This window comes from Zophobas morio, unplaced genomic scaffold (assembly GCF_036711695.1).
Source record: "Zophobas morio isolate AGI-343-1 ecotype UQ-CSIRO unplaced genomic scaffold, CSIRO_AGI_Zmor_V1 ptg000044l, whole genome shotgun sequence".
In the NCBI taxonomy this organism is placed as follows: Eukaryota; Metazoa; Arthropoda; class Insecta; order Coleoptera; family Tenebrionidae; genus Zophobas; species Zophobas morio.
Genome location: NW_026972149.1, coordinates 5,997,507 through 6,018,868, shown reverse-complemented (window position 1 = coordinate 6,018,868; position 21,362 = coordinate 5,997,507). Strand labels below are relative to the sequence as shown.

General features: G+C 32.9%; 1 protein-coding gene across 1 annotated transcript in view; it reads left to right on the top strand.

Moving 5' to 3' along the window:
• LOC135141807 (klarsicht protein) overlaps nt 1-21,362 on the top strand; it is a 102,282-nt gene that overhangs the window by 19,372 nt on the left and 61,548 nt on the right. Inside the window, exon 6 of the mRNA XM_064073268.1 lies at nt 48-172. Coding sequence (XP_063929338.1) covers nt 48-172 — 125 coding nt within the window. The remainder of the gene's footprint in view (nt 1-47; nt 173-21,362) is intronic.

Here is a 21,362-nt window from a genome sequence, read left to right as displayed (position 1 = left end):
AATGATTTCATTGTAAACACCTACAAAACATTTTTTTTTTTTGGCAGATATCGATCATGAAATCAAGTGTTTACGGAAATGGTTTAAGATCATGGAGTCCTGTTTGCAGCCACTCAACTTCAGAACCAAATATACAAAGACTGAAATTGAAGCTAAAGCGTTAGAGTTAAAGGTAAGTGTTAATTTGTGTTAGGAATCATGGTGTTGGCGCAATATTATAACACATCCGGGTTTTTATGTAAGAATACGAAAGTCACGATATTGCATAATGCGCGCGTTTTTACTCAGAATTAGTGCTGCCATCTTTTGTCAATTGGTAATATTGATACTAACGCAAGCTAAAAGGTGGCGCCACTTGCATTACAGGTTGCTTTAATAATTGTTAGAAATTGTTATCTTGTTTGATGAGATTCCGTGCGGTGTCGCTGCGTTTGGTGCGTGAACTTTACCTCATTTTGACATTCACAGTCTGAAGTTATTTCAGTCGTTACCTAACGGATAATTGAAACTATATTTAGATCAAAAGCAATCTGATTTTATGTTTTCTGTCACAAGACGCGTTTCATCTAGTATTTTGTTTAAAAATGGCCGTTTCAAAGAAGACGTTTGTAATTTCCGCTGAACTAAATTTTCAATGAACTGTCGCGTCTCAGCAGCTACGCTGTCATCTTTTCGTACAAAATTTTGTGGGTCAAGAGTGTTGTATTTATCGCTTTTAATCGCGCCATTGTAAACGTTTAAAATTTTTTCCTCGTTTCAAGGGTTTAAAATTTGTTAATCGTCAAACTGTGATAAATCAAATTTATTTTAACATTCGTATTTAATCAGTTAATTAAAACAAATGAGTAACGTTACGGGCGAAAAATTCGCCGCTAGAGTTAATTAATTAAATTAGCGACGACCTGCTTTAGAGATAAGCAATCAAACCAATTATTATTTTAATGTCTGTGGACCAATCAAAATTTTAATTAAGTAATTCAGTGTGAATAGACAATGATAATTATTTAACGATTTTCACTCGAGGTGTGAAAATTTACGTGGAAAATACCAGAGAGGCAATTTTAATGACGGTAATTTTAAACTTGTGTCCTTAATCAGGGTGTACGTAGAGTCGAAAATTGCATTTAGATGGTGGAACGCACATAACTCGAATGTTTGCATAGCTTTTTTTTTTTTGACGACTACTTTTGACGTTTTTCTCCAGAATCAAAAATATTTGCGCTGTGAAGTTTAGATATTTGTTCATCAGTTGTTAATGTTTAATAACAATATGCACTTTTTGTTATTCCAAACGGATCGTGTTTATTTTAACTTGTATTGAATTAATCCACAAAGCTGTTCGGTCTGCTTTATTGTCGGACGTTTCTCTTTTCTGTTTCAAATCTGTTGCTTTGTGATGTATAAATTCCGGAACCGTTTCATGTGTAAGCAGAACTCGAGCAAGTTTGTCACGGTGATTTATAGCTTTCGGAATTCTTTTTGGACATGTAAGATTTTTGATCGAGATTAAATTCTGCTGTTTGAAGATAACTGAAGCTTTTGTATTTATTGTTTGTTTGGTTGTGCGTACGTACTTTCTATTTTAATTGATAACATCTCATAGTGAACGGACGTGTTCTTTCCGGGTTTGCAGTAATCCCCTAATTTGGGTGTTTTGATAAATAATGAAAGGCGTTTTTGAAATTTGTCGATGGGAGAAGTAGAAACTTTGACGGCGATTTTGTGTGGGAGTTTGTTGATGAAGTGATTTAGACATGGGTATTAATGGGATTTTGTTTAAACTTTGTGTTAACAATACTTAGGTGACGTCGGCTGAGAAGTGTTGGTTTAGTGTTTGCTTTGGGTTGTCTTCAGGGTAAAAATTGTTATGAAATAGTTTTTAAAAATAGTGAACATTTTTGGGTCGAAAATATGTGTTTGTGAGAGTTTATTATAGAAATTTAAATTTCGAAATATACTAAAAATAGATAACGATTTATTGGAAGTTATTGAGTTGGTTAATGTAAACTTTCTCGGTTTTACAAGAAAGCGCATTTTCTTTTATTCTCAATTCGCGTAAATGTGGAACGTTTTTCGAAATTTAATGTTTCATTTCTTGGCACATTTCTCACTTTTCGCATATTTCATTTCGCACGTTTCTCTTTTATTATGATTTTCATATTTCTCATCTCTGGTATCCCTTTTTTCAAGCATTTCTCATTTCTCACGGTTGTCGCTTCTCATTTCTTCAGTTTGTCGCATTTCTCTTTTCTCATATTGCTCATTTCTTGTATTTATTATTTCTCATGCTTCTCATTTCTCACTCCAGAATTGCCCAAAATGAAAAATTAAATATGGACAAATTGAAAAATTGAAAATGGAAACATTAAAAATCGAAAAATTGAAAAAATTATAGAAAATAAAAAATTGAAAAAAAGAAAAATTGAAAACTTGTGAAATTGCAAACCAAAAAATTGCAAAATGTCCATGCACCCAAACGTTGGAAAATTGAAAAAGTGAAAAATATAAAAACGAAAACAGGAAGAGTTACATGTCGTAGAATTGAAGAAACAAAAAAAAATTGAAAATTGCAAATCGAAAAATTGAAACTCATTGAAAAAACAAAAAATTATAAAATCGGAACATTTAAAAATTGAGAAATTGTTGAAATAAAGAGAATAAAAAACTGGAACGAAATTTGAAAAAAGAAATGGTCGACAGTTGTTTCGACAGAACTTCTCTCGCTCCTGAAGTAGAATGAAACATAAATAATAAAAGCCCAATCAGATTTCGGAATTTAATTTGTTACTATAGAAATTTACAATTTAAATTTTGTCAGAGGATATGTCATTTGTCAAAACAAGTCTTATCTTAGCAAGTACTAGCCCCGCCCACCCATCCCCTATTTTCTCAGAGGTTTTGGCTAATGAGATCCCTCTAAGGGCGGGTGGGCGGGGTTAGTCCTTGCTAAGATGAAACTGATTTTGTCAAATGACATGAAAATTAAGGGTAGAGGATATATCATTTGGCAAAATCAGTCTTTTCTTGGCAAGTATTGGCAATTTTTAAAATTTTCAAAAAAATTGAATTTCACACCGAATATTTGGAAATTGGAAAATATTGCCCGATGACCCTAAACACGCCATATTTTTGGAATCAGCTAGTCAAAATCTATAACTCTGTATTTTTTGAGAATTTTTGACAATTTTTAGATGACTATTTGAAAAATGAAATTTTACACCCCCCTTATGCAAATTTCGATCCAGTTTCGACAATTTTCGAAATTTAACTAAACATATTTTCTTGTGGATTTCGGGCCCCAGAAGTCACTTCCGGCCTCATTCATTCCTTTGCTAACTCCAACTGTTTTTCCAGAATCGCCCATTGAAATATCGCAATTTTTAAAAATTACAAAAAATTTGCGTTTCACACCAAATATTTCGAAAATATTGCTCCGTGACCGTAAACACGCTGTATTTTTGGAATCAGCACGTGAAACCCTGAATTTTTTGACAATTCTTAGACGACTTTTTCAAAAATGAAATTTTACGCCATGTATACCCAATGCAAATTTCGACCGATTTTCGAAATTGTACTAAATTTTCTTGTAGACTTCGCGCCGCAGAAGTTAATTCCGACATTCTTTCTATGATAACTCTTACCGTTTTTCCAGAATCAGCCATTGAAATATTGCAATTTTAAAAAAATTCACGCTTCTCATTTCTCACGCTTCTCATTTCTCAGGCTTCTCATTTCTCACGCCTCTCTTTTCTTACATTCCGCGTTTCTCACATTTCCCATTTCTCATATTGCTCGTTTCTGATTTCCCACATTTCTCATTTACCACAACTGCCATTTCTTGCATTTTTTATTTCTCACGTTTCTCATTTCTGGCGTTTCTCATTTCTCACGTTTCTTATTTCCCAAGTTTATCACATTCCTTATTTTTCACGGTTTTCATTTCTTACGTTCCCCATTTCTCGCGTTCTCCTTTCCTCATATTTCTCGTTTTTCACATTTCCCGTTTTTCACATTTCTCGTTTCTCACATTTTTCATTTCTCACATTTCTCGTTTCTCACATTTCTTGTTTCTCACATTTCTCATGTTTCTTATTTCCCAAGTGTCTCACATTTATTATTTTTCACGGTTCTCATTTCTTACGCTTCTCATTTCTCACGTTTCTCACATTTCTCGCAGTTCTCATTTTTTACGTTCCCCATTTCCCACGAACCCCTTTCCCCATATTTCTCATTTCTCAGGTTTCTCATTTCTCACTGTTCTTGTTTTTTCACGACGTATTTCTTAAATTTCGCTTTTCTCATTTCTCACGTTTCTCATTTCTCACTGTTTTTGTTTCTTCACGTCGTATTTCTTAAATTTCGCTTTCCTCATTTCTTACGTTTCCATTTCTTACTATTCATTTCTCACTTCTCATTATTCATTTCCCACTATTCATTTTTCATTATTCATTTCCCATTTTTTCCCACGTCTCTCATTTCTTTCCACGTCTTTCCTTTGTCACATGTCTTACTTTTCGCATTTCTTATTTGTCACGTTTCATTTCGCATGGTTATTATTTCTCACGTTTATCACATTTCGAATTTCTCACGGTTCTCTTTTACCTTTTCTATTCCCCACGTTCCTCATTCTTCATATATTTCTCATTTATCACATTTCTCATTTCTCAGATTCCTCATTTCCCAAGTTTCTCACATTTATGATTTCTCACGGTTCTCATTTCTTACGGTTTTCAATTCTCACGGTTCTCATTTATAACGTTCCCCATTTTTAACGTTCCTCATTACTCGTATATTTCTCATTCATCACATTTCTTATTTTTCAAATTTTACATTTCCCATTTTTCAGATTTCTCATTTCTCATTCCTCACATTTCTTATTTCTCACATTTCTCATTTCTCACGTTTCTCATATCTTTTTATTCATTTCCCACTGTTCATTTCTCATTATTTCCCATGTCCCTCATTTCTTCCCACATCTTTCCTTTGTCACATGTCTTACTTTGTGTATTTCTTATTTGTCACGTTTCATTTCGCATGGTTCTTATTTCTCACGTTTATCACATTTCGCATTTCTCACGGTTCTGTTTTCTTACGTTTTCCATTTCTCACGTTCCTCATTCATTATATATTTCTCATTTATCACATTTGTCATTTCTCAGATTTCTCATTTTTCATGTTTTTCATTTCTCACGTTTCTCATTTCTCATGTTTTTCATTTCTCACGTTTCTTATTTCCTACGTTTCTCACATTTCTTACGGTTTTCAATTCTCACGGTTCTCATTTCTCACCGTTCTCATTTTTCATAGTTCTCATTTCTCACGTTTTTCACATTTCTCACAATTCTCATTTCTTACGTTCTCCATTTCTCACGTTTCTCATTTCTCATATACTTCTCATGTATCACATTTCTTATTTCTCACATTTTACATTTCCCATTTCTCATTCCTCACGTTTCTTACTTCCCACATTTTTCACATTTCTCACAGTTCCCATTTCTTACGTTCCTCATTCCTTATGTATTTCTCATTTATCACATTTCTTATTTCTCACATTTTACATTTCCCATTTCTCATATTTCTCATTCCTCACGTTTCTTATTTCTCACATTTCTCGTTTCTCTCATTTCTCACATTTCTCAAGTCTCACTTGTCTTATTTCCCAAGTTTCTCACATTTCTTATTTTTCATGGTTCTCATTTTTTACGGTTTTCAATTCTCACGGTTTCCATTTCTCACGTTTTTCTGATTTCTCGCGGTTCTCATTTCTTACGTTCCCCATTTGTCAGGTTCCCGTTTCCTCATATTTCTCATTTCGCATTTCTCATTTCTCACGTTTCCCATTTCTTATTTTTCACATTTTTCAAGTTTTTTACATTTTTCTCGCCGTTCTTATTTGTCACGTTTCTCACATTTTTCATTGCTCACGGTTCTCATTTCTTACGTTCCCCATTCCTCACATTTCTCATTTCTCATGTTTTTCATTTCCCAAAATTTTCATTTCTCATTTCTCACGTTTTTTTTTTTCTCACTGTATTCACTTCTCATTTTTTCCGCGTTTTTCATTTCTTCTCACATTTATCCTTGTCACATTTCGCACTTTGCGCATTTCTTATTTCAACGTTTCAACTCACACGGTTCTCATTTCTCATTTTTTTCACGTTTTTCATTTCTCACGGTTCTCTTTTCTTAATTTTTTCATCTCTCATTTTGCGATTTCTTACATTTTCCACTTTTTTCATTTCTCATGGTTCGGTTTTTTCATGATTCTCATTTCTCACGGCACTCATTTCTCATGCTATCCATTTCTCACATTTCTCTTTTTCACTTTTTTTCAGATTTATCATTTCTTCCGTTTCGTTTTTCTCATATTTTTCATTTCTCAGTTCTCAACACTTCTCATTTTTCACGTTTCTTATTTTTCAGGATTTTCATTTTTCATTTCCCACGGTTCTTATTTCTGCCTTTCTCCATTTCTCATTTCTTTCTAGATTACACATTTCCCATATTGTTCTTTGTTCATATTATTCATTTTTCATTCAGTTTCTTACTAAATTTACTGAATGCATAGAATATGAAATAAAATTCAGAAACTAGTTAATACATTAAAAAAAAAAAAAAACTAATGACTAGAAAAGTAGACGTCTCGATGACGTCATTAAATTAAGTTGACAGCTAAAAATTCATCAGAATTGGTACTGAAACATGTTTAGTTCAAAAAAACTGCCTAAAACATTGAGCGATTTTGTAAAAAGCTTCAACGTTTCTCATTAACAGTACTAAACAAAAATTTTCAGCTTTGTTGTTATGTTTTTTGGCAAAATTTTTCCATATAAAAGTGTGGTATTACTCATCCCCCCCAAAAAATTGATGACGTCATTTGAAAGTAGCCTTACTTAAATAATAAGTGTGGGTTTATATAAACGGAGCAATTCGACGTCGTGGGAACGAATATAATTTTTTTCAATTATTGGAGTCCAGGTGTCGACGAAATAAAAATAATAATGGGTAGGGGCGGCGACAGCGCCGCATTTCGTTGTCACAGCGAATGTTTCCGAAACAAAAAAAAAATGAGTGATCGGCCTTTCATTTTTAATCTGAAATTTCATCATTATAGGCTTATGTCGAACAAATAAGAATTTTTTTATCTAAATTGTTTATCAACAAGAATGCACGCACGCTTCAAATATCAACTCATGTATCGCATATTTTATGTCCACTATTAATTGTTGTATCTATGCTTCTTAACAGTGATTTTATTGTCGAAAAGAGAAAGTTCTTTACGCCTTCTCATTTAACTGTGGAAAACCAAGCAGCTAATTGCAAAATGTTATTTATAACATAATTTTCCCAGAAACATTAGCGGTCGCCGTTGATTCCAAACAGCTTTATCACTTTTCCTGAAATTATTACGAGTTTTCACAGTCGCACAAATGCGATTTTAAAACTAGTTGAAAGTTGTTAAAGCGTTGCATGTAGTAGTTCATTTAGATCTAGTTCAAGGTGTGACTACGTAAATCTTGATAAATAACGCGCGATTTATTAATATTTTGCATAAAAATAAGCACGGATCTAGCAGAAATTTAGAAAAGCTCTTTGAATTTCCTGTTATTATTTAATCCTCGGGCTATCATGAAAATTGACGGTTAGACGTGAAAGGATCTTGTGTGGTGTACATGTACTTTCTTTGCTGTTGGTCACCCCAACGATCACAATTATTACCGGTGTGATAACATCTACATTTTATAATTCGACTTGACTTTTGTGGTAACGTGCATGTAATAGAACCTTTCCTGAAAGCTACTAGAAACTCCGTCTTTTCCCGTTACAGGTGAGAGATTAATTTGAAAATTTTCACGATAGCTTTTACTTTAGAGTTTCACTTTATTGGTGCGAAATCGGCGCTTCTGATTTATGTTCCAAATATGCAATAAAAATTTCATGAGGTGCGACTATAAATAAACAAGAATGTATAAGGAAATACGTTCGAGTTGTCGGTTTTGGTGAAAAATTAAAGCTTAGATTCAAATTTTTACAACCAGTATCACTTTCTTGTAATAAGTGCACGAAATGAAAACGGCGGATGTTCGATTCAGTGCAAGAGGATGGCCAATGGCAAACAAGATTTAATCACTAGTGTGTATACTTGTTCCAATTAAAGTTAAAATTCTCTTTTCTCATGGATTTTTTTCCAGAACGCAGCTTTCAGATTTCCGAAGTTTGATTGCAACAAATACTGATTTATTGTTCCTTTCAATTAACATTACAAGCGTTTTAATTTTATGGATGTTAATAAAAGTAACATTTATTATTAAATATTTAATTGAGTGAAAATCTTATTTTTTTCTTTATGGTCACAGTGCGAATGCGACGTGTTTTTCTAAATTATCGTTAATTTCTTGTTCAAGCAACATTTATTGAGATACCATAAAACGTCTCCGACGAATAGTACTAAATATTAAAATAAATAATTTCATGGTCAAAATCGTTTCAGAAATTTACAAAAACCTACGTTAATGACAAAATAGAAACCTGATTGCTGTCCCATTGACATTTAAACCAGTGGGGTCGCAAGGAATGGAACGGAAGATATAATAAACTGCCAGGAGGATATTGTCTAAAATAATTATGAAATGTGTGTTTGGTGATTTTTGGGTCTTAATTTATGCTAAATAGCGTCCAATAAGGTGCTGAGTGGGTGTTACATAAATTATTTTGTAAAGACAGATGTTTCAGAACATTTCTATTGGAATTATATTTGATTTTTTAATCTTCCGTTATTGGCTCGATTCAAATGAAGTTGGCCATCCGAAATTTGTAAAAATTACTTTCGCAAATAAGTCTTGTATTTTGGGATCAAAATTGTGTACTTTAATCTGTTCCTTGTCTTTTAACGAAAGACGGCAAGTCATCGTCCAGCGTTTCATAAATCTGGAAGTTTTCCTTTCACCATGATGAATCTCGTAAAGTGTTTATTGCTACAATCTTCGGTACCCAAATAGACTCATCAGGAGTCGTCGGGTTAATATTCACTTATTAACAGCCGGAGCTGAATCATGTTATGATTCTTACTTATTTAAAATAATTCGGTGATTTAATTCTGTTCTCCGAACACGCATAGACTGCAAGATGTTCGAGAAAAAAAAAAGCCAACAATCAAAAATATCTTCGTTGGAAAAGTATAATTAAATAAAGTATAATTGTAGATTGTATTCCAGATAAAAAACGCAATGACCTTAATTATTTTTAATTTGAAAATTCGAGGTTTATTCATCACGTAAACAAATTTGTGTTTATATTTTGAACAGACGTACTTATTTCAGAACTATTAATAAAGATTAATATATTTGAATTTCATTGTAAGTAATTTTCCAGATTTTTAAAAGTGTTTTATGTAAATAAGTAATCTTAATCAATGTACACAGATGATCATGACGTCACCAAAAAAAAACGAGCATCGCTAAATAAATTGAGTAGCGAACGTTTTTGGAATAAATTAGTTTTCACGTTATAGAGTTTTTAAAGTGTAATGTATGAATATAAATTGGATTTTTGAACGTGGTCATTAGTAGCTCTCGTCAAGCACCATCTGCAATGATTTTTTTTAGACGCAACTATGCTGTCTGCATTTTTCCACGTTTGTAATACACATTAGAAAAACCGTTGGTACATATGACATGGTTCGAAGAGGCGGCAGGCGTATAAGTGGGCATGTACCATCTTCTCGTGGCAGAACCACGGTTGACACATCTAGGAGTGGCAATACATGCGAAATTAAATAAACCTTTTTATCTGGGTGCCTTAACGGCCGTGCGAGACGTTGCAGTACGCGGTCGTGCTTAATCGAGATCGTAATAATAGCGACCGGATTTGGGTCCAGTTGAAATTGTATGGAGCAAGAAGCACGCGTTTAAACCCGGAAACCACGAAACATTTGAACGTACCGGCTACTAGAATTCGATAATTGGTACAGCGCGGCAAGAAGGTGTAATTTATCGCTAAAGGGAATACACGATTTTTTATAATTGCGCTGATTTTTGATGACTACTTTCCGGATTTTTTTTTTTTTTTTGTAGGTGTGTCGTGGGTATGTAGGAGGAAAGCCAACGGTTTTAAATCAAAATACAATACGAGTGTTGCAAATGAATTTTTTATTGTCGCGGAGGTAATCGATGGGGCCATAAAAAATGAAGTTTGACGTGCCCGCGAAATTCGGTGACGGGATAATTTTATGCGATCTTGGCGTTGGCGGTTTTTAAGCGAAAAAGCGATTGTTCGTCTAACTAATAATGAATTGTTTTGTTGTCGAAGAGAAGTCAAATGTTATGAAATGCCAATCTAGTTGTGTAGTGTAATTGTAGTAATTATGATGATTTTGTAATGAATTGGAGTATTGATTGGTCCGGCAATTTTGAAATGTTTCGTAAGGATAGAACTGCACTATAGAACATTAAAAAGGACATTTATTATTATTTTACATGTTACTATCGTACAAACAAAAATACCTGAATGTTATACATTTTAATTAAAATATAATATATTTTTTGTTGTATATATATTGTGAAAATTTACTAAAGTTGTCCACGTAGGTGCATAGAAACAGTACGCGGAAGCGGTGACCTCCATAACACTTTTGATTCTGTTTTTATGTATTACACAACTTGTCATTAAATTCAACTTTTATAGCATATCCACGTCTTAGCCAATAAGGAAAGTATCACCTGTCAACATTTTTAGTTGAATTTTGTGAATTTCAGTGTTACATAAAATAAAAACGTTTAGTAAAATTCCAACAATAGGTTATTTCGACAGAACTTCCCTCACCCCCGAAGTGTAGCCCAACAAATCTCGCTTCTTCGAAAAATTGTAATTTTGTTTAATAATAACTCTTTAAAGTAAAATCCAATTATTTATAATCATTTTTTTTTGTATCTTCAACTTTTCGACTTGCAGTTTCTCGAGGTTTTAATTTTTAGATTTTTCGGCTTTGCAATTTTCCAACCTTCGAATTTTTCAATTTTTAAATTTTGCAATTTTTCGATTTGCTTTCTCGAGTTTTCAGTTTTTAATTTTTCAGTTTTCCCGCTTCGATTTTTCATTTTCTTAATTTTTTCAAGTTTTCGATTTTTCAATATTTGGATTTTATAATTTTTCGTTTTTCAATTTTAATTTTTACATCAATTTTCCGATTTGAATTTTTTGAATTTTTCATTTTTTTGTTTCTCCAATTTTTAGATTTTGCAATTTTTCGATTCACTATTCCTCGAATTTTCAATTTTTAAAATTTTTAAATTTTTCGATTCTTCAGTTTTTCTTGGCTTAAAATTTTCTTTATTCGATTTTTCGATGTTCTAATTTTATAATTCTTTGTTTTATCAGTTTTTTTGTTTCTTCAATTTCTTCATTTGCATGTTTCGACTTTAATTTTTTTTGTTTCTTCAAATTTATGACATACAATGCTTTAAGTTTTCATTTCATTATTAAGATAGGCGGTGTGTCGTTAACTTGTGCGGTGACGGTGCTACATTTAATTCCTTTATTTCCTGAGATTTCTGCTAAAGTTTTTTAAGGAAATTGGTGAACTGAGTGATACTTAGCATAGTACGTCGACACCCCCTTAGGTGGGGTCGGTGAGTGACCTATACTCGAAAATCTTTATTTTACTAATTTTCTTCATATTACCTTGATTTTTATTAACAGTTTTTTCGAATACACTCCTATCGCTATCTGACCCTGTAGGGGGGATAGTGTGATTTATCAGCACTACGTTTGCTAGTTTATTGAATTTGAGCGATGGCAATCAAATGTACTAAGTGCAACCGTACTATCACTCGGGCTGAAAATCATTTATCATGTAAAGCATGCAAATTACATTTTCATTGCGACTGTGTGACGATTGATGAGGATTCTTACAATAGGTTGAAAGAACTAGGTAAACTTAATAATTGGTTCTGTGCATTTTGTTCAATTTCTCTGGTTTCTGCCGATAATCCTAATGTGGTCAATCCAGAAACTAATACCAGTGATCCTAAATTAACACCTGAGACTATGAAAATGATTGATACCATTGTAGCCAAACATATAAAGCCATTAATAGACGCCATTTCTGAACTAAAAATGACAATTCAGGACTTATCTACTGAAAACTTGAACCTACGCAATGAAATCGGTAAATTAAATAACATCTTACCTTGTGAACAAACCAATTTTGCTGATATAGATGCACAGAATGCAAAAACTTCTTACCGGAATGTAGTTACGAAGAATTCCCAGAAGACGATAATAGTAAAGCCAAAAGACGATAAACAGTCTACTAATAAAACAAAATTTGATGTTATGAAAAGTGTTGATCCTCTTAAAGACGTCAACATTGGAAAAGTTAAGAATTTGAAAGATGGCGGTTTGTTATTAAAATGTGATAATTCCTGCAATTTTAAACAAATTGCCCAAGATAAACTATCTGCATCTTATGAAATTCGTGAGGTCAAATCAGTAGGACCTAGGATTCGAATCGCCGGTATCCCTGATTATATAGAATCAAAAGATGTATCTTCCTATATGAAAAAACAAAACGAATCCATATTTGATGAGAGCTCCACTTGTAATTTACTTAAATTCAGTCCAATAAAAAAAAATAATACGGTCTTTCAAGCAGTTTTTGAAGTTGACTTAATAACATATAAAAAAGCGTTAAGTTTAGGTCATTGCCTTATTGGTTTAAACGGTTGTTCTATTTATGACGCCATAGATATCACAAGATGTTATAATTGTAATACCTTTGGCCACTCTCAGAAATATTGTAAAAATACGGTTTCTTGTCCTCGTTGTGGTGGTAATCACGGGGTCTTAAGGATTGCAATTCAGATACAGATTCATTTACTTGTGTAAATTGTAATAATCTAAACATTAAAAATAAAAACAGTGAAATTAACGTTAACCACGCGGCCTGGGATTATAGCAAATGCGGGGCACACCAGCAAGTCCTCCAAAAAATAAAACAAGATTTATTTGGACTGCCAATATAGCAATCACGTGATGATTCCAGGGTAACTTCCTTGCGTCGTTCAAGTTCATCTAATCAATTTTTGTCAGATAATTCTGGCAATATCTGCATAAAAAATTCCAAAGTACTCTTTATTTACTATCAAAATGTTAGAGGCCTTAACACCAAATTAACTGATGTATACAATTCACTTGCTAGTTGTCACTATGATGTAGTTGCTTTTACTGAGACATTCTTGAGTGAGACTGTTCAAAATTCTGAAATCTCCGGTCCTAATTATGTTATTTATAGAAGTGACCGCAAATATTCTTCTCTTGATTGTGAAAGAGGAGGAGGTGTTCTTCTTGCTGTAGATTCAAATTTAAGATCTCACAAATATAAACTTGACAGTTTAAACTTTAGTGCGTTACCAGTAATTGATGTATTGGTTGTAAAAATTTGCATGGCTCATGGTACTCTTAATGTTATTGTAGTTTATGTTCCTCCAGCCCCAAGAGTTAGTGCCGGTGATGTAGAACTGTTTTTTGAACTTCTTTCCTCATTATGTTCATTACTAGGTAATAACATAATCATTCTTGGGGACTTCAATATACCAAGTTACTCTGCTTATTTAGTAAATTCTCAATTAAAAGATTCAAAAACTAATTCACTTCTTTACTTCTTAAATTTAACTAATTATCATCAATATAATTATATTGCAAATAATTACGATAGATTATTAGATCTAGTTTTATCAGATAAGCAGTGTGTAATTGTGAAAGCTAGTGACGTATTACTTAACGAAGACGCCCATCACCCGAGTTTAGAAATTGAAACAAACTGCCTCAAGTTGTGTCATGGTAAATATTTGTATAATGGCAATTTTAAAACCTATAATTTCAGAAAAGCTGATTTTTATCAGTTGTACAGCTTACTCCTGAACACAGACTGGTCCTTTATTACTAGCTGTACTGATGTAGACATTGCGTGCTCCTTTTTTTACTCCAAATTAAACAACATATTTGAGTTGTCAGTTCCTAAAAGCAGACGATTCAAAAAACGTCAGTACCCACCATGGTTTAATCGCCACATTATTCAAAAACTTAAGCTAAAATGGAAACTTTGGGCTATTTATAAACGTAGTAATGATGTTGAATCCTATAATAAATTCAAAAATTTAAGAGCTGAGATTAAAAATGAGATCAAACTGTCCCATATCGCATACATGCAAAACATCGAAAGCAATATTCCTTCTGATCCGAACCTTTTCTGGCAGTATATTAAGAGCTTTAAACAAGAAAATCTCATACCGAATTCGATGACGTACAACAATAAAATTATAAACGGTCCTATAAACATCGTTAATTCATTTGCTGACTTTTTTCAGCAATCTTTTATCCCATCTGATCCCTCTGGTGCAATTTTCTCCTATCACTGTACCTCAGTTTTTAGAAAATTTTTCAGTGAAGAAGAGGTTCTCCACATTCTGCAAAAGATGAAAAACAAAATGACATCTGGGCCTGACGGCATCCCGTCTTTTCTGTTAAAGGATTGTGCAAGCGTCCTCGCTTTTCCATTAATGATTATCTTTAATCTTTCGATTAGTTCTGGAATATATCCTACCCTTTGGAAAGAGTCATACGTTTTTCCTGTCTTCAAAAAAGGAAACAAAAGCGAAATAGGAAATTATCGACCCATAACGTTGCTGTGTAACTTTTCTAAAGCATTTGAAACATTATTACATAATGCTATTGTTCATCATATTAGAACATATATCACCCCATTACAGCATGGCTTCTTCAGAGGTAGATCTATTGAGACTAATCTTTGTTGTTTCACTCAATTTGTTGCAGAATCATTTGATACTGAAGCCCAGGTTGATTGTATTTATACCGATTTCTCAAAGGCATTTGACAGATTAGACCACTTTAAGCTACTAAATAAATTAAGCTCTTTCGGTATATCAAATGTATTTATCAAATTATTCAAATCCTATTTAATTGGTAGAACGCAAACTGTCACTCTTAGTGGTTTCCACTCGGATCAAATACATGTCACCTCGGGGGTTCCACAAGGGTCAATTCTTGGGCCTTTGTTTTTCATTATGTTCATTAATGATATAGTATCTAATCTGGATTCTCAATGTCTTTTATATGCTGATGACCTGAAAGTATTTAGAAAAATATCATCTTTTTCAGACCACCTTAAACTTCAATCTGATTTAAGAAAAATTGAAGTAATGTGCCTCCAAGAAGGGCTTCCTCTAAATATTTCGAAGTGTGGTGTAATGACGTTCTCATTGAAACATAATAATAGCATTTATATGTACCATGTAAGTGACTCGGCGCTTCAACGGTTTGTCACAATTAAAGATTTGGGAATCATTTTTGATACAAAGTTATCATTTTCAGAACATTATGATTCAATAGTAGCATCAGCGCTAAAAGCTTTAGGATTCATAATTCGAAGCAGCAAGCATTTTCAGAACAACAAGACTCTCCTCTGTTTATACTTTGCATTTGTGAGATCAAAATTAGAATACGGTTGCACTATTTGGTCTCCCGGTTATAATACGCACTGCCTCAAAATAGAGAATTTACAACGCAAATTTTTAAAATTTCTCCACTTTAGAGCATTCGGTTTTTATCCGGATAGAGGTTTTCCTCATGATACTCTGCTATCCATTTTCTCAGTTCAGAGGTTAGAAATGAGACGTGTTATTTTGTCTTTATGTTTTCTCTTTAAGCTTGTAAATGGTAAAATTGATTCAGACGTACTATTGGGAAAATTGTCTTTCTTGGTACCTAGACTTAATACCAGAAATCCAGAATGTTTTTACGTTGAATTTTCAAGAATAAACGTACATATGTTTTCACCTATTGTCACTATGTGTCGTAACTATAATTTATACAGAAATCATTTTGACCTATTCAACAGCAGTATCCGCCAAATTAAAAGTTTGCGTTTATAATTTTGAATTAGATTTTCTCTCTTTTTTTTTTTTCTTAATTCTTTCCCATCCTTATAAATGGTTTATCTGTTAGGATGGCTAAATAATAATAATAATAATAATAATAATTTCAAAATTTTTCTTTTTTTGATTTTTCAACTTTTGGATATTTCGATTTTTAGATTTTTCAATTGTAATTATTTATTTTTATTTTCATTATTTTCATTTTTGTTTATAACGATTTTTTTTCTGTTTTTCAATGTCCCTATTTTATAAATTTTCTTTTTTTTTCAATGTGAAATTTGTCAATTTTTCGGTTTTTCAACTTTTAGATTTTTTAGATTTTCGTTACTTCAACTTCTGATATGCAATTTTTCTAGTTTTCATTTTAAATATGTATGAAGAATGATTTTAAAATCTTTTCACTTCTTCAGTTTCACGACTTTCGAATTTTTCAATTTTTCGAGTTTTAATTTTTAGTTTTAATTTTTCAATTTCCCGATATTTAATTGTTCAGTGTTTCGACTTTCCAATTTTGAAGATTCTATAATTTTTCAGTTTTACAATTATGTATTGGGTTTTCCAATTTGTCGATTCATTATTTTTTCGCTCTTTAAGTTTCGTGTTTTTAGTTTGTCTATTTCAGTTTTTCATTTCTTGGGTTCTTCTATTTTGCAGTTTTTCGATTTTCCACTTTTTAGAATTTTCAGTTTCTCGGTTTTTCAATTTTTTTTAGATTTTTTAGTTTTGCGATTTTTAAAAAAATGGAAAAATTCCAAAACTATAAAATAGAAAAATGAAAAATAAAAAAACGAAAACTGGAAATCAATAACTTGAAAATTGGAGAACCCAAAAAATGCAAATCGGAAGATTGAAAATTGAGAAACCTAAAAATTGAAAAAGCGCAAAATAGGAACACGCTGTAATGTCGAAATATTGAAAATTAAAGAACTTGGTAAATCGGATAATTGAGAAATCCAAAAATTGCAAAAGTGATAAATTAAAAATTGGATAAATCGGTGAATTGAAAAATAAAAAGTTGAAAATTTGGCTTATCGAAAAATTATAAAATCTAAAGAAACATTGAACAATTGGTCTAAAGAGTTTAGACAGTACTTCCCTCGCTGTCGGAAACGTGACGATTGCATGCCTATTATGTTTTCTTTTCGCAGCAGATTTCAAAGCATTCGGTTTTGTAGTTCCTGAGTAAACCAATAAAATACATTTACACATTCATTATTTTTTTTGAGTCACCCGGTATATGCAAATTCAAAAAATATCAATGGAATGATAAATTACAAGTACTGACTCATCATACTGCGTACATTTTAGATAGTTTTTTCGGCAAAGTTTTGAGCTGACGTCATCAAGTTTTTGGAGGGGATAACCAAATATATTTTGACTGAAGATTTATGATACTCTTTATAGCCTTAAAACATCTGCAACATTTCAAAACATTCGGGTTAGCAGATTAAAATTTAAATTGCAAAATGTTGTTTTATAATTTTGATTTTTTTTACAAAAATCTGGACGTTTCGAGTAAAAACTCAATTGGGAGTCGTAAACTACATGTGTAGGACGATGTTATTTTATACAATTTAAAACCCATTTACTATGTTCAATTTTTAAGTGACGTCATCGCATTAGTGGTGGGGATGATTAGACAAATTTTGGTTAGCGTTTTACCATCTACATGATATTCCTAATATAAGTACAAAATTTCACAACAATCGGTCCAGTACTTTCGGAGATTATCTGTCTAATAAAAATCCGGGACGACAGACAGACGGACGGACGGACGGATAGACGGACAGAAATGGGAGACCTATTTCTTCGTCTTCTAGGGGACATGAAAGATCGAGAAAACGTAAAAGTAGAGAGTTGGCCGACGGACTCGATTACAATACTTCCTTTGCTTACGCTCGGGAAGTAAAAAGTACTGAAACTTTTAAAATTCATCTTAAAAATATTCATTGCGGTTGGTTGTAATTTTTCAGTTTTCATGTTGCTAATTAACATAGAGTATAATTTTTGGCTAATTTAAATTATCCCCCACACTCTGTAGGGGTGGCAGCAAACTGGGCCGATTTTCCTATATAGAAAATAAAGGGCGGGTGGGCGGAGCTTGTACCTGCCAAGATAAGACTGATTGCTAAATAACATACCCTCCAAGAAAATAAAGGGTAGGTGGGTGGGGCTAGACTTGCCAAAATAAGACTGATTTTCTCAAATGACATCCTTTAAGAAAAAAGAGGGTTGGGTGGGCGGGGCTAGTACTTGCTAAGATAAAACTGATATTTCCAAATGGCATACCTTCTAAAAAAATAAAGGGCGGGTGGGCGGGGCCAGTACTTGCCAAGATAAGACTGATTTTGCCAAATGAAATACACTCTACCTTTTATTATTGTCCACTGAGCGTCGTACATTTATTTCGATGTTTGGAGATGTTTTAAAGTTATCATAAGCATGGTAAATTTTTGACGTCGTCCCAAAATTTTCATGAATAAGTCCTATCTAAAATGTCAAAATATGATGGGTCTGTACTTGTGATCTATTATTTCATTCACAATTTGTTGGATTTGGATATGCAGGGTGACTGAAAAAAATTAATGAATGCGTGAATTTATTTTATCGATTTAATCAGGAACTACAAAACCGAATGCTTTAAAATCTTGGAGATGTTTTAAAGTTATCATAAGCATGGTAAATTTTTGATCAAAATGTATTGCTCATCCCCCCTGAAAATTTTATGACGTCGCCCCAAAATTTTGCCGAATAAATTCATTCAAAAATGTGCAAAATCAGACTATACTTGTAACTTATCATTTAGATTTGCTTATACAGGGTGACCAAAAAAAAAAAAATGAATCAGTCAATTGAGTAAAGAAAGTGAAACCAGAAGCGAGGGAAGTTCTGTCGAAATAACGCCTTAAATTATATAGGGTGAGTCACTAAGCGCGCATAACTCGATATCTCATTAATAATTAAAAATAAAAAAAGACCTCAAAGACCAAATACATTCTACAAATATTTTTAACTATACAGAGTGTTCTATTTTGAAGGTGTGATACACAACTTGGTTTTTTTAAATGAAACGCCCTATACATCTTTACATATTTGAATTGACCTCTTCTTAGACTTTACAACCTTAGTTGATTTTTGAAATTACCACGCGACGTTATTCCAATTTTCTTGAAATTTTTTAGTTATTGTAGGGTTCAGAAACAAATCACAGTAAGGTTATTTTCAAAATCTGTGTGACATTCGTTGTGGTATAACTTTGACATAATTTTCGTGTACATAGCGTTTATAAAAAATGTTTTAATTATTACAATTTTTAAACATCGATATTTCAGTTTTTCAATGGGAACAGCCTATATTTTATTATCTTATTCTATTGTTTGTTCTCTATTTGTTGTTTTAAAAGACACATCGACGTATTAGAAGATTATAGACATGTAAATATAGATTAGAGTTTCGTCGGCGCAGTTGGGATGCGCCCATATAGGATCGGTTTTTAACACTAAACAAATTATTAGGCGGGCACGATTGTACTACGTTATCTAAAAAAAAAAAGATATGAATACTTTATCAGAGGAAGTATAACTCAGTCCGGACGAAAAGTACATAAATTTTAAATGCATAAATTACAAAGAACCCGTTTGTTTCCCTAACGTGGAATTTCACTTTGCTAATTATACGGGTTTTAAAAGGATTTCCCGCGTGCGGTTGCTTCAAATTATAAAATCATGACATGACGTCATCAGTTTTTTGGAAGAAATGGGTGAATAATAATAATACCGTTCGACAGGGTTAAGTTAAATCGTTTAAAATCTAGTAAAGTGAATTGAAGGACGCAGAATTACACGAATTAAATGCACAAGTGATGAATGCCGTCCTACTGCACTACATCAAAGTAAATACCAAACGTGGTTAAGAAGTAACGGCTTGAGAGTAAATTAGCTTACAAGATAATAAATTACCATCTTTTACTCGAATAATAAATTCATTTCTCTTGGCAATCGGATAGTTCCCAAGTAAATTGTTTCAACAATGACGACGCCCGATTTTACCGTGCCTCTAATGAGCTCTTCTGTTTATAACGTCTCTATAGTTTATTCATCACTATTTTAATAGTCACTGTATAAAATTGAATAGTGGATAGTATTTCTCATTTCGTTATGCTTTCACTCACGGTTATCAATTATAAATAATTACCGTCAATCTACTGTTGATTTTGTTTAATTGTGACCACAGTTTTTGTCAGCGTAATTACTCTGAACTTTTGAAATTGTCTTCTCTTCGCGAAAAAACTCACTCCGTACGCTGTAATCATTCGAAATTGATAGCGAATTCGTAGTATTTTCCTCGAGCCGAGTCGTTCCTTGTAATGAAATTTCAGTCAGATCCGGCCATTACAGTTTCGTAACCTTAACAAGATCAGAATTATTAGGTGTAATAATCGATAAGATCTACAAGTCGTCAATAGCCCATTCAGCATGCATCTGCGACCAATTTAGATCCACACTGCAGTCACAAAGACGAAATGACTTGTTATTTCGACCATAACCATTCAAATTGTAGTAGAAATTACCGTTAAACAAAAACTCAAATTGAGCCTACAATTAACGTAATTGTTCCAAGTCGAGTACTCAAGCAATCAATACGCCAAAAAAATCAATTATTGCCACTGTCACGATAACATAAAAATACATCGTGATTCCGTACACTCCCACAAAATTAACCCCGAGTTCGATGCCCTTTCTGCATTTTATCGCTGTTTTCGTCAAAAACACACCAAGGGCGCAGTTAATTCGTTTTTTTCCCGACAGTTAGCTGCTTCCGGTCTCGTTTTTTCCCTCCTAATTTTTGCTAATTATTTTTGTTTATAAAGTGCTCGCCACATGCCCTCGATACAATGCGCCAATTTAGGCCATAACGGTTTTTGCCCAAGAATCACATTTAATAACTATATGGAAAGTACGCAACCGGTTGATAGGCAGCGTTGACCCTTATCGAATTTCGACTTAACGTCGACACCTGGGTGCATTTGTCGTCCCCTTGAAATTAGTGTGTTGTAAGTTTCAGTAATGGAAAAGTGTAGGAAAAGTTCGGTGATCGAGGGTAAAGGGTGCGCTGATTTTTTTTTAATCGAGAACTTACAATCGCCGAGATCACGCAAACTTCTCATTAGAAACGGATGGTTCGTTTCGTTTTTTGGCGAAATACCGAACGCACTTTTTGCCGATTGTTACTGTTACGCATCGCAGACGGCGAAATAAGTCACAGCGAGGAGCGCGCATGCGCTGGGTGTTTTTCAAACGACTTAAGTGTAAACGGCGAAATCTCGAAAGGGTTGAAAAGGTGTTCCGTAAATGAAATTTGCGAAGAATAAGCTGCCATGGATGAATAAGTCTGAAGTTAAGAGCGCAT